General features: G+C 38.5%; 1 protein-coding gene across 2 annotated transcripts in view; it reads right to left on the minus strand.

Annotated features, from left to right (window-relative positions):
- ltk (leukocyte receptor tyrosine kinase) overlaps positions 1 to 10,627 on the minus strand; it is a 60,512-nt gene extending 49,885 nt beyond the window's left edge. For both annotated transcript variants that reach the window (XM_030719577.1, XM_030719575.1), the window contains exon 1: positions 10,401 to 10,627. In XM_030719577.1, the coding sequence (XP_030575437.1) occupies positions 10,401 to 10,452 (52 nt within the window). In that variant the 5' untranslated portion in view covers positions 10,453 to 10,627. The remainder of the gene's footprint in view (positions 1 to 10,400) is intronic.
- Positions 10,628 to 12,226: the final 1,599 nt, after the last annotated feature.

Consider the following 12,226-nt stretch of genomic DNA (forward strand, 5'->3'; position numbering starts at 1 on the left):
CCATCATCAGTTTGTCCTCCTGTATCTGGAAGTCCCACAGGATCTTAGCTCAGCCATTCTGAACCACCCTTTGGGGCATATCCCATTTTGACCTCTGAAATTCCAAGGTATACTTGGCACAGATGTTCCTGCATACTATGCTGGACACTTGGTTAACTCACTCTCTCTCTCTCTCTCTCTCTCTCTCTCTCTCTCTCTCTCTCTCTCTCTATATATATATATATATATATATATATATATATATATATATATATATATATAAATATTAAGATTAATGATAATGATTAATGCCTTGCTTTTTGAATACATAACTGACCCTATGACAACTGTAATAGGCTTCAGACTAAAATGGTCTTGTAATGAACTGGTGCTTTAAAAAGAGTAATCAACTTCCCATCTTGTTGCAGTTTTATCATTTGTGGTCACTTTTTGGAGTTCTATTCAACAACACCAGGGTCTGAAGCACACTATCTGGGCTTTAATTTGAAAACACCAATGGCTCTTCTCATAGTAAACACCCACAGGATTTATGAGTGTTTTATGACCATCTGTGAGTGTATATATATATATATATATATTTTCTTTTTTTTTTTTTTTGTTTTGTTTTGTTTTAACTCTCCAATACATTTTAAGAAGAGAAATGTCTCATCATTTATGGGTTGGATTTATATGTCATTTATGTGTGCACTTGAGTTTATAATCTTCAAAAAATGGCACAGATCATCTTTAGACCATCTGTGTAGTTTCTGGTGAAGACTAAAAAAGTTGTGGCCTGGGAAGAATTGTTAAACCTTTCAGGAAAACACATTGTGTTGGTAGCATCAATTAGGCTGAGAAGAAAAGCTCCAAAGCCTGACTTCAGGACTGGCTACGCTGTTACCAATTAATTCAATAGACGCCCCTAGAGGTCAAATGCTACAATTTTTGAGCAACTCATGAGAATCCATGTGCAGTGGGGGAAATGATTATTTGATTCCTAGCTGAATTTGTGAGCTTGCTCACTTCTGAAGAAATGAACAGTCTCTAATTGTTAATGGTAGTTTCATTTTAATGGAGTGAGAATATCAATCAAAGATCCTGAAAAAACACATTACATACCTTTTATAAATTGATTTGCATGCCACTGAGTGAAATAAGTATTTGATCCCCAAGCAAAGCATGACTTAGTAGTTGGTGGAGAAACCCTTGTTGGCAAGCACATCGGTAAGACATTTCTTGTAGTTGGTCACCAGGTATACACAAATCTGATCAGGGATTTTGCCCCACTCCTCTTTACAGAAACTCTCTAAATCCGTTAGGTTTCTTGGCTGCCATCTGACAACTCGAAGCTTCAAGCAGCTCCACAGGTGTTCTATAGGACTGTGGTCTGGAGACTTGAGGGGCCACTCCATGACCTTAATATGTTTCTTCTTTAGCCACTCCTTTGTTGCCTTGGTGGTATGTTTTGGGTCAACCCAGTCTCGTGGAAAAGTGTGTAATAGAGCCACTTATCCACTCCAGGAAATCGTGTGAATGGCACATTTTTTCTGTCCTAGGCGTGAAATGGACATGCACGTGGACGTTGCAATAAGTTACATTGCCACCAGGGTGTGAGATTTTATTTAAAGCTAACAAACTAAATGGCTGATAAATGTGTAAAAATAGCCTCCACACAGGTATCATCTTTTGTTGTTGTTAAACAATATCAGTAATGTAGTATTGTTTAAATGGCTGAAAATGAACAGAAAGGTAGTTGAAAGTTGGTTGCCATAAATTAAATATTGCACCATGCTGGTACTACAAGTTACTGCAACTCCCTGCAATTTCAGCATGCGTGTACATTTCACGCCTGTGAGAAGCAAAGTGTAAAATGGATACCGAGTTGTTTGGGTCATTGTCATGCAGGAAGACCCATGCATGACCCATCTTCAGTGTTGTGGCTGAGGGAAGAAGGTTCTCGTCCAAGATTTTACTGTACATGGCCCCATCCGTTGGCCCCTCAATGCAGTGAAGTCATCCTGTACCCTTAGCAGAAAAAAACAGGCAGGCCAAGTTGATGCAAAATAGCTTGATTTTGGTTTCATCTGACAACAGCACATCCTCCAGCAAGCCTTCTCTGAATCATTCACATGTTTACTGTCAAACTAAAGATGGGCTTGTACATGTGCCTTCTTGAGCAGGGGGACCTTTTGGGCACTGCATGATTTCAGTTCATTGTGGTGTAGTGTGTTACCAATGGATGAGATCATCAGAAGCTCCTCCTATGTACTTTTGGACTGATCTATCACCTTTCTCACAATCATCCTCACCTCATGAGGCAACATCTTGCATGGAGCTCAAGACCAAGGGTGATTGATGGTCATTTTATATTTCTTCCATTTCCGAATAACCGCACCAACAGTCACCTTTTTGCGTTCTTGTCAAGGTTCTTGCTGATGGTCTTGTAACCCATTCCAGCCTTGTGCAGGTTGTTCTATGTTCTATGACAGCTCTTTAGTCTTACCCATGGTGGTGGAGAGATTGGAATGGAAGAAACAGATTCTGTGGACAGGTGTGCTTTAGACACATAATGTGGGTTGAGCTTGGGACTATCTGTAATTGACTGATTGGGAGCCAGAATTCTGGCTGCATTGTAGGGGATCAAATACTTATTTCACTCAATGAGATCGAAATCAATTTATAACTTTTATGTAATGCCTTTTTTTTTAGAGTGTTGGTTGATATTCTGTCTCTCTCAATTAAAATGAAACTACCGTTCAAAATTAGAGGCAGTTAGAGGCAATTACAGGATAGACTTATTAACCCTTAGAGAATTTCTACAGTTCTGTACAAATATGACCTAAAACATTATCAGATTTTCACTCAAGTCAAGTAATGGAAAAAGTAATGCAAAAATTATACTTAGTCATCATTTATTGAGGAAAATAATATGTGGTGGGGAAAAGTATGAGAATGTGTTTTTAATCATTGGGATGAAAATTAGCCCTGAGAGGGCAACCTGGTTTTATTTAAAGAACAGGGATCTATCAAAGACTGCTTATTACGACACATGTTCATTGAAGTCTGTAATGGCACGAACAGAGGAGATTTCTGTGGAGAAAAAAAAAAGCACTTGTTGATGCTCATCATGCTGTAAAAGGTTTACGAAGCATCTACAAATATTTTGGACTCTATCAGTCCACAGTTAGGCAGACTGTGTGAAAATGAAGGAAATTGAAGACCACAACTACCATTCACAGAAGTGGTCAACCAGTGATGATCACTCCTAGAGTAAGGCATGCAAATAGTATGGGAAGTCACCCCCCCCCCAAAAAAAAAAAAACAAAAAAAACTGGGTTACTTCTAAGCAACTAAAGATGTCTCTCGCTCTCTGGTCAATTTTGATAGAATGTTGTTGAGTTCACCATCAGTAACAGTGAATAAGAACAGCCTGTCATCATTGATAAGAGCCTGACCAATATATCATATGGCCAATAATATTAGTTATCTGCCAATATATCAGTTTTGGCATTTAGAATGGCCAATAAGTGAAAATAAAAAAAAAAATGAAAAAGAGACAAGAGAAACACCCTTCAATAATGTTAAGAATGTTGATGTTACATAGTTTACCCACCAGAGGGCACTTTGCAACTTTCCCTTTGTTTGAAACACCACAAACAACAAGAAGCTGATCTGTGCAAAGTTCGGCAGAGTGTAATCCATGGCTTGCTGTGGCACTAATACAAGTTTATTTTTAGACTATTGTCACATTAACTGAATAAGGACTCATAAATAACCACACATAACAAATTTTAGGGAAATCTGTTTACGTTTTGTGTGCCCGAAAGAAAAAATGTTGGCTGATAATCAGACTGCTGGGTCTTCAAATACCGATATCTATATTGGTCTTAAAAATACTCTGTCAGGCTCGATCATTTATGAAGCAGTCAAATTTGAATTTTAACAGCAATCAGCAAATGTCTGTGAACTGATTCCTAAAGGACAGTAGGTCATGCAGCAACAGTAGCCCTCAACACACAAGCCATTTTAGCAAAGAAGTGTCAAAGAAAAATAAAGATGATGTTTCTGGAGTTGCCAAGTGAGACTTATGATCTTAATTAGGGATGCGCTGATCTGAAATTTAGACCGGGAACCTGTTTGATCCTGACTTGAAAAGCAGGACTGGTAATATGACATTTAATTCAGTTGTATGTTGTTTACTGCACCATGCATCACCAGCAGTACAGCAGTTGCTAGTACAAGAGCTAAAATAGCATGGGGGAAGCTAATGGGGTCAGTTTGGAGGTATTTTGCTCTAGCTACACCAACAACTTTGATTTGTATGTTTGCATTAGTTTTTCATTTCACCACAATCTGCAGTCAAGTGAGTTGGCATGACAACATGCTCAGACAGTGATGATGGTATTGGATCAGTATCGGCAGATACCCAAAGCAAAGGTACCGGCAAAAGTTGAACCTCTAAATTTAATGCAACAGAAACACCGTGTAAGGACCTGAAGTGAACAGTTCATGTACAGTAAGAAAGCCCACCAACACCCTGGCACTGACGCTGTTCTACAAAGAGAAAGTAGCTGAAATACCTCCAACCTGATGTGCAGGACTGATGACAATTAGTCGCACTAGATACAGAAATCAAAGCTTAACAGTTTTTTTGCATTACACATGCAAAACTGGGTCATTTTGGTCAATTAAAAAAAAAAAAAATATATATATATATATATATATATATATATATATATATATATATATATATATATATATATATATATATATATATATATATATATATATATATATATATATATATACTGTTTCTTTAATTATATTCTCTTTCCCTACTTTAGAATTTGTCAGAAAATCAGATGATAATGTGGGTCATAGTCATAAATAATTAAAATAATTAGTTGCAGACTGTTCATAATTTTCAGTTATATGAGGCCTTGAATTACAGTATTAGCACTGGGGGAAAAAAACAAACAAACCTGAATTAGACAGAAAATTTGCTGAGTCTAAGATCTCACTTATTTTGAGTTTCTTGCTAAAGGTCAGCTTTATATCATGTTTCTCCCAAATTATCTCTCTTAACTATTTCAATCCTTTTTTAAAAAAACAAACAAAAAAACAACTTTTTTTGACAAACAAGAAAAAAACCCCAGACTTTTAAACCACATCTGACTGGCTTTGCATCAATTCATAGTCGCCCTTTAACATGAGCGATACACAGCTGGCTCATCTGTCTGTTATCCAACCAGCAGAGTGGCACCCCTGAGGCCAGCTTTGATCCTTTATTCCTCTCTCTTTTTGCCAGCAATGGATACATCATTACCCTCAAACTACACCTGAGCAACAGACATTAGACCAACAACTTCACTACAAGGACACAGGAGGAAATACTCTCACTTGTCTCTTTGTGTTACTGACTGTTGATGGTTCAGGAGGCGGAAAGCAATAAACTGAAAAGAGCTCCGAGATAAAAAGAGAGACGGAGATCTAAAGCCTGAGGTTTATGCTGAAGTCTGCCAGACAACTTCTGAAATGAGTAAGACCAAGGAAATGAGATGTTCTGAAGAGAAAAGTAAGAAAAACTAGCACATGCAAATGATGCAGTTTGCACCTCTTAAAAAGAGCTGAACAGAGTGATCATATAAATGCAACAACTTCCTACACCTAACTCCAGAGATATGAGCCTGTAATTCCTAACAGAGTTTTAAACTTGGACTAGTTTTATGCCTTAACCCAGGTCAAGTTAGGATCAACCTTTCATTTTTTGTTTGATCTGCCCAAAAAAGTTGTGCGCAATGCCATTAATGCCCCATTAAACAACAGGTAAATCCTGGAGGTGAGTTTGTTTTTCTAGAAGAACAAAGCACAAATGCTTAAAGAGCCATAGTCACTCTCATGTCGAACTGACATGCTGTGTATGTGATCCATTGCGTGCAGTAACTGCATTCAGACTCTGTTGATTAAGTGCAGATCGGATCAGTCGTCTTTTAACATTCACAGAGACACATGGGGACCAAGACGCATAAAATAAACACAGGTGATTAGAGCTATCATTAAAAACGCACCCACACGCATGCGCGCACGCACACACAGAAAGCATTCCTGTTGTTTGAAATTCATTGCTATTTAATTTACAATCAAAATCAAACCCAGCAGTTAACCAGGTATTAAGTCATGAAGCTCACACATTCACTGCAGTCATACCTCCATTATACTTACCTTAGAGCCCCAATAGAGTAGTATGCATAAGTAAACCCAATTAGTTTATTTGTTTCAATTAGCAGATATCTTCACTGACTTTTTTTTTGCTTCGAGAAACAAATTTGGTCTTCGTTACTTGAAGAAGAAACAGCGTAACATACTGAAAAGGTTCATGTAATAGAAAGAAAGCACAATCACAGGATTGGAATTTGACTCTTTGTATTTTATGTTTGTGCATATTTTAAATTCTTTCATGACAAAAAGCACTTTTACCAATTCACATTTTTCAGTAAATCAGCAGTGGCATTCTGGTAATTGATACAAACAAATGATTGATTGAATCAGTACGAAAAGAATCACGTTCTTTTAAAACTATTGAAGTAGTTGGATTTTATCATTGTGTCCCTCTGTTCCATTTTTAAAAATGCAATGTGATATGTGGCAGAACTCTTAGACATCAGAAGAAGGCTCCCTGTTAAATCCAGAATTGAATTGAATAATTCTTCTTCTCACATACAAGGTCTTGAATAATCAGGCCCCATCTTATCTTAAAGACCTCATAGTACTGTATCACCCCAATAGAGTACTTCGCTCTCAGACTGCTGGCTTCCTTGTGGGTCCTAGGATACTTAAGAGTAGAAGGGGAGGCAGAGCCTTCAGCTTTCAGGCCCCTCTTCTGTTGAACCAGCTCACAGTTTGGATTCATTAGACAGACACCCTCTCTATTTTTAAGCTTTTCACTCTGTTTATACGAAATCACTAGTTATTATTAATCTCTGGCTCTCTTCCACAGCATGTCTTTCGTCCTGTCTCTCTCCCCTGAGCCCCAACCGGTCGCAGCAGATAACTGCTCCTCCCTGAACCTGGTTATGCTGGAGGTTTCTTCCTGTTGGGAGTTTGTCCTTCCCACTGTTGCCAAATACTTGCTCATAGGGGGTCGTTTTGACTGTTGGGTTTTCTCTGTAATTATTGTAGGGTCTTTACCTTATAATATAAAGCACCTTGAGGCGACTGTTTCTTCAGCACAGCTGGTACTTTCTTAGCTAAGCTTTTCTGAATAGTTCTCCAGGCTTCTTGAAGGAAATTCAAATGTTGGCTGCCTTTTGTTCCATTCACTGTGAAAATGATCCCACACTGCTTCAATAATGTTGAGGTCCTGGGGAGGCCAATCCATGACTGATAGTATTCCATTGTGTGCTTTTAGGTATGCTTTTACTGCACTGGCAGTGTGTTTGGCTTCTAAAATGAAGCTGTTGCAAATCAGGTGCTTTTAATCTATCTTTGGCACTTTTGATAGACTCAACTAAAGAAATGGTAACAAACTGTTTTTGTGACAGGCTGCTAGTAACAAGGTGGCAAACATTAGTTCATCCCTAAAGTTGGGTGCCTTTTCTTTAAGCTGGTCAGTCTTAAGTGGGTCAACGATCAGAAAAAAATTCCTCTGAACTGGTTAGGTACAAGAACTAGACTGAAAAAGCTGAAAAACTTTGAAAGACCTTCAGAAAGCCTGGAGAACTATTGCTCAAGACAACTTTAAAAGTGACAAGAAAGTCTGGCTCCTTGGAAGCAAAAAAAAAGAAAGATAGAAAGAAAAAAATAAGGGCATAAGGGGTGGATCAAGCCTTTTGAACACAGTACTTTCTTTGTATAAATGTAAAGTAATTCAGTGTGATCAAAAACTTTAAAATCTAGTTGCAAATAAATGTTTGAAGATGTTAAATCTTTAGTAACATGAAAATTGCTGTCTAATATATCTGTAGAGGGGAACCTTTGCATATAATTATTAACATATACAAATTATTTAGACAGGGAAGTATCTTCAAATGCTTTATCCTGATATCAAGTAATGATACAGCATGTAAGTTACAGTGAGGTTTCAGCATATGAATCTGGTACTTTTCCAAAAGAATACTTACCATTTGTCACTGGTTTTGTACAGGTAACAAGCAAAAACAGTAGAGTATTTCAGAGAAAATGAAACATAAATCACATTCTGGCAGTGAGTGGGGAATAAAACAAAAGTCAGCAGCACTGATATTCTGCAGAAAGAACCCTCATGCAATATCTCATCTCTCACTGGCATCTCCATGAGGGTCAAAGAAAATTCAACATGCTCCACATACAATTTAGTTGTTTTTTTTCACACATATAGTTCCCTTCAAAGAAGCAGTATCTACTTATACCATCAACAAATCATAAGAACATGTGTTGGGTGGATGTTGGAATCAGATTAAGTATATTTTTCCCACAAAGTTCAAGAAATGTCTAAAGCACAAAAAAAGTAGTAAATACTACCAGCATACAGATATGGCCACAGTATTGAGACATCCTTGTAATGATGATAACTGTGATATTTAAAAATATATATACTGATACCATTTTCATAACACACACATGATGAAAAGATGCCAACACAGAAGTACCAGAAACTGCAGATCACTGAGCGGCCACTTGAGCCGGCCTCAAATGGCCTCCTAGAACCTACTGATAAACTGCCCCTATTTAGGAAGCGATAAACATGTTTACAGCCTAAAGAAGTCTATAAACCAGTGGGTGATCTCACAGCGCACACATCCATACGTCCATTGTTTATGCAGTTTAGGATGCTAATCAAGATTAAGTACAAAAGGGAACAGTACTACCAGCCTGAATAATCACATCCACCCTTCAATCATGCAGTATTTGTCAGAGCAGAGAATGTAATTATCAGTCAGACATATATCAGTTAAACTGGTTGCATTTTCACTATCCACTGAGTGTAACTGTAATTTTTCTGGGTTTTCTATAGTTACGGTTAAACATTCTTTCTCTAACTCCCTACACTTGTAGTTTGAGAGTATTGCGAATACTTCAAGATAATGTGAAAATCAAATATTGGTGGTGCTGGTATGGGAAAACTGTCCCCCACGAATCCAATGAATGCAAGATATGCCTCAGGCTCAGAGAGGGGAGGGGGACCTGACATAATACTGAGTTTTGGCGGAGCTCATCCTGGGCTCATTCCTGTCACTGGAGTGACTGCAGTAAGAGCCACTTAAACTGATCCAGCCACAGTGAATATTAAAGCCAAGGGGAGGGGCTCCTGTGCCTCTGGTTTTTGCTTGTTAAAAAAAAAAAAAAAAAAAAAGGTGTTGTTGCTTCAAGTGGAGTAAGCTATCTACTGCCCTCTTTAGGTACACGTTGATTGGCTAAGCATACATGATACATACAAGTATTCAGCAGGTACAAGAAAGCATGTGGTGCTGCATCAGCCTGTGTGAAAGATAACAAATTATATTAGCAACAGTAACACCAATAATAACTTTGCCTCAAAAGAACAAATAATAAACTTGTCTGTCAATCAACACAAGCAGATGCTTAAAAATAGCCTGAGCATGTAAAAAGTGAACTAATGTGCCGCATGAGATGATTTAAAGCCAGAGGAAGTCACTGCGATGCTAATAAGCCTGCTCTAGTGGATCCCTGTGAGTGAGTTCACCATAATTTCTCTGACCACATGACATGCCTCTGCTGGTCACAAACACTCACTCTATTCATATGAAATTAAGCCTGATTGGATCTGGCAGGCATAAAGCACAAACAAACGTTTTCTTCCAGTAAACAATGATTCATGATTTTTTGTTTGTTTGTTTGTTCTTAATACTGAAGAAGAAGAAGAAGAAGAAAATCAGGCTTCTTTTTAAGTGATGATTGCCTTTTTCAATTAGCCAGTAAAATAACATCTGGTCTTATCTGCTTAGCCCAAAGAGAAATGTCATATTTTATTTCAAATAAACTCAGCATACAATTATTATGTAACCCCATTAACCGCTCTGAGCGCCCATTCCTTGCCAAGTCTTGTCGTCCTGCTGCAGCGTAAATGAATGTAAATCAAATTCTGTCAAGTGTGCCTCAAGAGAAAATCACACCTCGCCTGTCTTTTTTTTCGTCAGAGTGGATGTGGAAACACCTCTGGGACGTGTGCGAGGCGGTGTGCTTATGTCACAGATTCACGGTCGCATCCAACTGCAACAGACTGTCTAAAACCTGAACCAACTCACCCTGTGATCCCTGTGAGTGGCACGACGCTGCAGAAAGGCAGGAGCCAATTAACGTGACACATTGTTGGCACGTTTGCTCATTCAACCATTTAAAGAAAACATAAAGTAACAGCAAAAGGACAGAAAAGGAGAAAGTTTTATCAAAACACTCACTTGGAGTCAAAGTGAATTACTTACTTATCAAAATGACGACGAGGAGATAAGTGTTGTGTTTTTTTACATAGTCCATGGCTCCTCTTTCTTCGGCAGGAGATCCACAGAGAGTCCGTGTTTTTGGTTTCTTTTTTGGCACCTTTACGCTCTCATGAATGCGCTGAAGAGAAACCCGGTGTGGCTCGTGAAGTTAACGATCAACGGTCACACGCGCTCTCCTCCGGACAGTGTAGTTATTTCTCAAGTTGCGCACTGTTACTCATTCCGGTGATGCTGATGCTGCTGCAGCTCCCAGTGACGACAACCGCCCCAAACCCTCCTCCCTCCAAACCCTCCCCCTGCCTCTGCTCCCTTTCACTGCGTGTTAGTCACCAGTCAAAAGGGCTCTGAATCCCAGAGAAGCTTTCAGGTTCACTCTGCCCACATATGTCAAGCTTTATAAAAAAAAAAAAAAACCCTCTGTGAACTAGCTTCTCACACCACGAATAAACACCTTATTCTGAAAAAAGTAAAGTTCGCATTATTACATCATGAAAGCAGCATCACAGAAAACCATTACACATTTTCATTTCCATATTTTTGTTTTATCAGTACAGTCTACTTAAGTATCAAAAACAGCAAGGAGGGAACATCTATAGATTAAATGAATGCAGTCTAATACAAAAGTCATATAATAGATTCTGTCTATATTTATGAAGACTAACTATAAAGATCAGTATTCCAACTTCATGATCATACTGGAGGTTGGAGGTTATGGTGCTGTAAACAGATACTTTCACATTTTATTAGTTACACCTTTCTAATACTGGTTTGGGACCCCCTATGCCTTTAAAACTGGCTTAATTCATCATGGCAGTTGCTGTAGATTTTTTGGCTGCACATGCATGGTGCAGATCTGGTGACTACCAAGGCAATTTGAGTACAGTGAACTCACTGTCATGTTCAAAATACCAGTTTGAGATAATTTGAGTTACACCACCACTACCAACCTGATGCGTTGAGGCAGGATGGATCCATGCTATCAGGCTGTTCATGCCAAATTCTGACCTCACCATTTGAATATCTCACCAAAGACTCATCAGCCCAGACTCAGTCTTCTGTTGTCCATATTGGTGAGCCTGTGTAAATTGTAGCCTCAGTTTCATGTTCTTAGCTGACATCAGTGGCACCCAGTGTGGTCTTCTGGTTCAGTATGGTGTGCGTTCAGTTCTTCAACATACCTTCGTTGTAACAAGTCCCTTAAATCACCCTTCTTCCCCATTCTTATGCTCAGTTTGAACTTCAGCTGGTCATCTCGACCATGTCTACATGCCTAAATGCATAGAGTTCCTGGCTGATTAGATATTTGTGTTAACAAGCAGTTGAACGTGTGTACCTAACTAAGTATATCTGAAGAAATAATATCTGAAGATTTGAAGAGTCTGTAGGTGAAGAATAAGACTTTCATTTTTAGGAGGTATTGTTCTCTTGACCAATCACATTTAAGCAGTCTGCATGCATGCAGGTAAAGAGTCCATATAGTGAACAAAAGAGAGCCCACATTTGCCTCATCAGAAGGGCTCCCAGACTGATGGTGCTGTTGAACTGAATTGCATCACACAGAAAGGTGCTCCTGTCATTTTTTCCGTCCATTTTTTATCATTAAGGGCTGGCCACTGTAAATATCAAATTGCAGTACTGTCATGCAGTGGACTGCATTAGTTTAGGAAAGCTTACTCAATAAAGTTGCAGCTGAGTGCATTATTGTATTATTCAGTTTTGATTTTCAGTCCACAGTAATATGGCAGTGGCAATGGCATTTTTTTTATATAGCACATTTCATTACATGTAAACTCAATGTGCTTCACACA

The sequence above is a fragment of the Archocentrus centrarchus genome, chromosome 22 (assembly GCF_007364275.1).
Source record: "Archocentrus centrarchus isolate MPI-CPG fArcCen1 chromosome 22, fArcCen1, whole genome shotgun sequence".
NCBI classification, from domain to species: domain Eukaryota; kingdom Metazoa; phylum Chordata; class Actinopteri; order Cichliformes; family Cichlidae; genus Archocentrus; species Archocentrus centrarchus.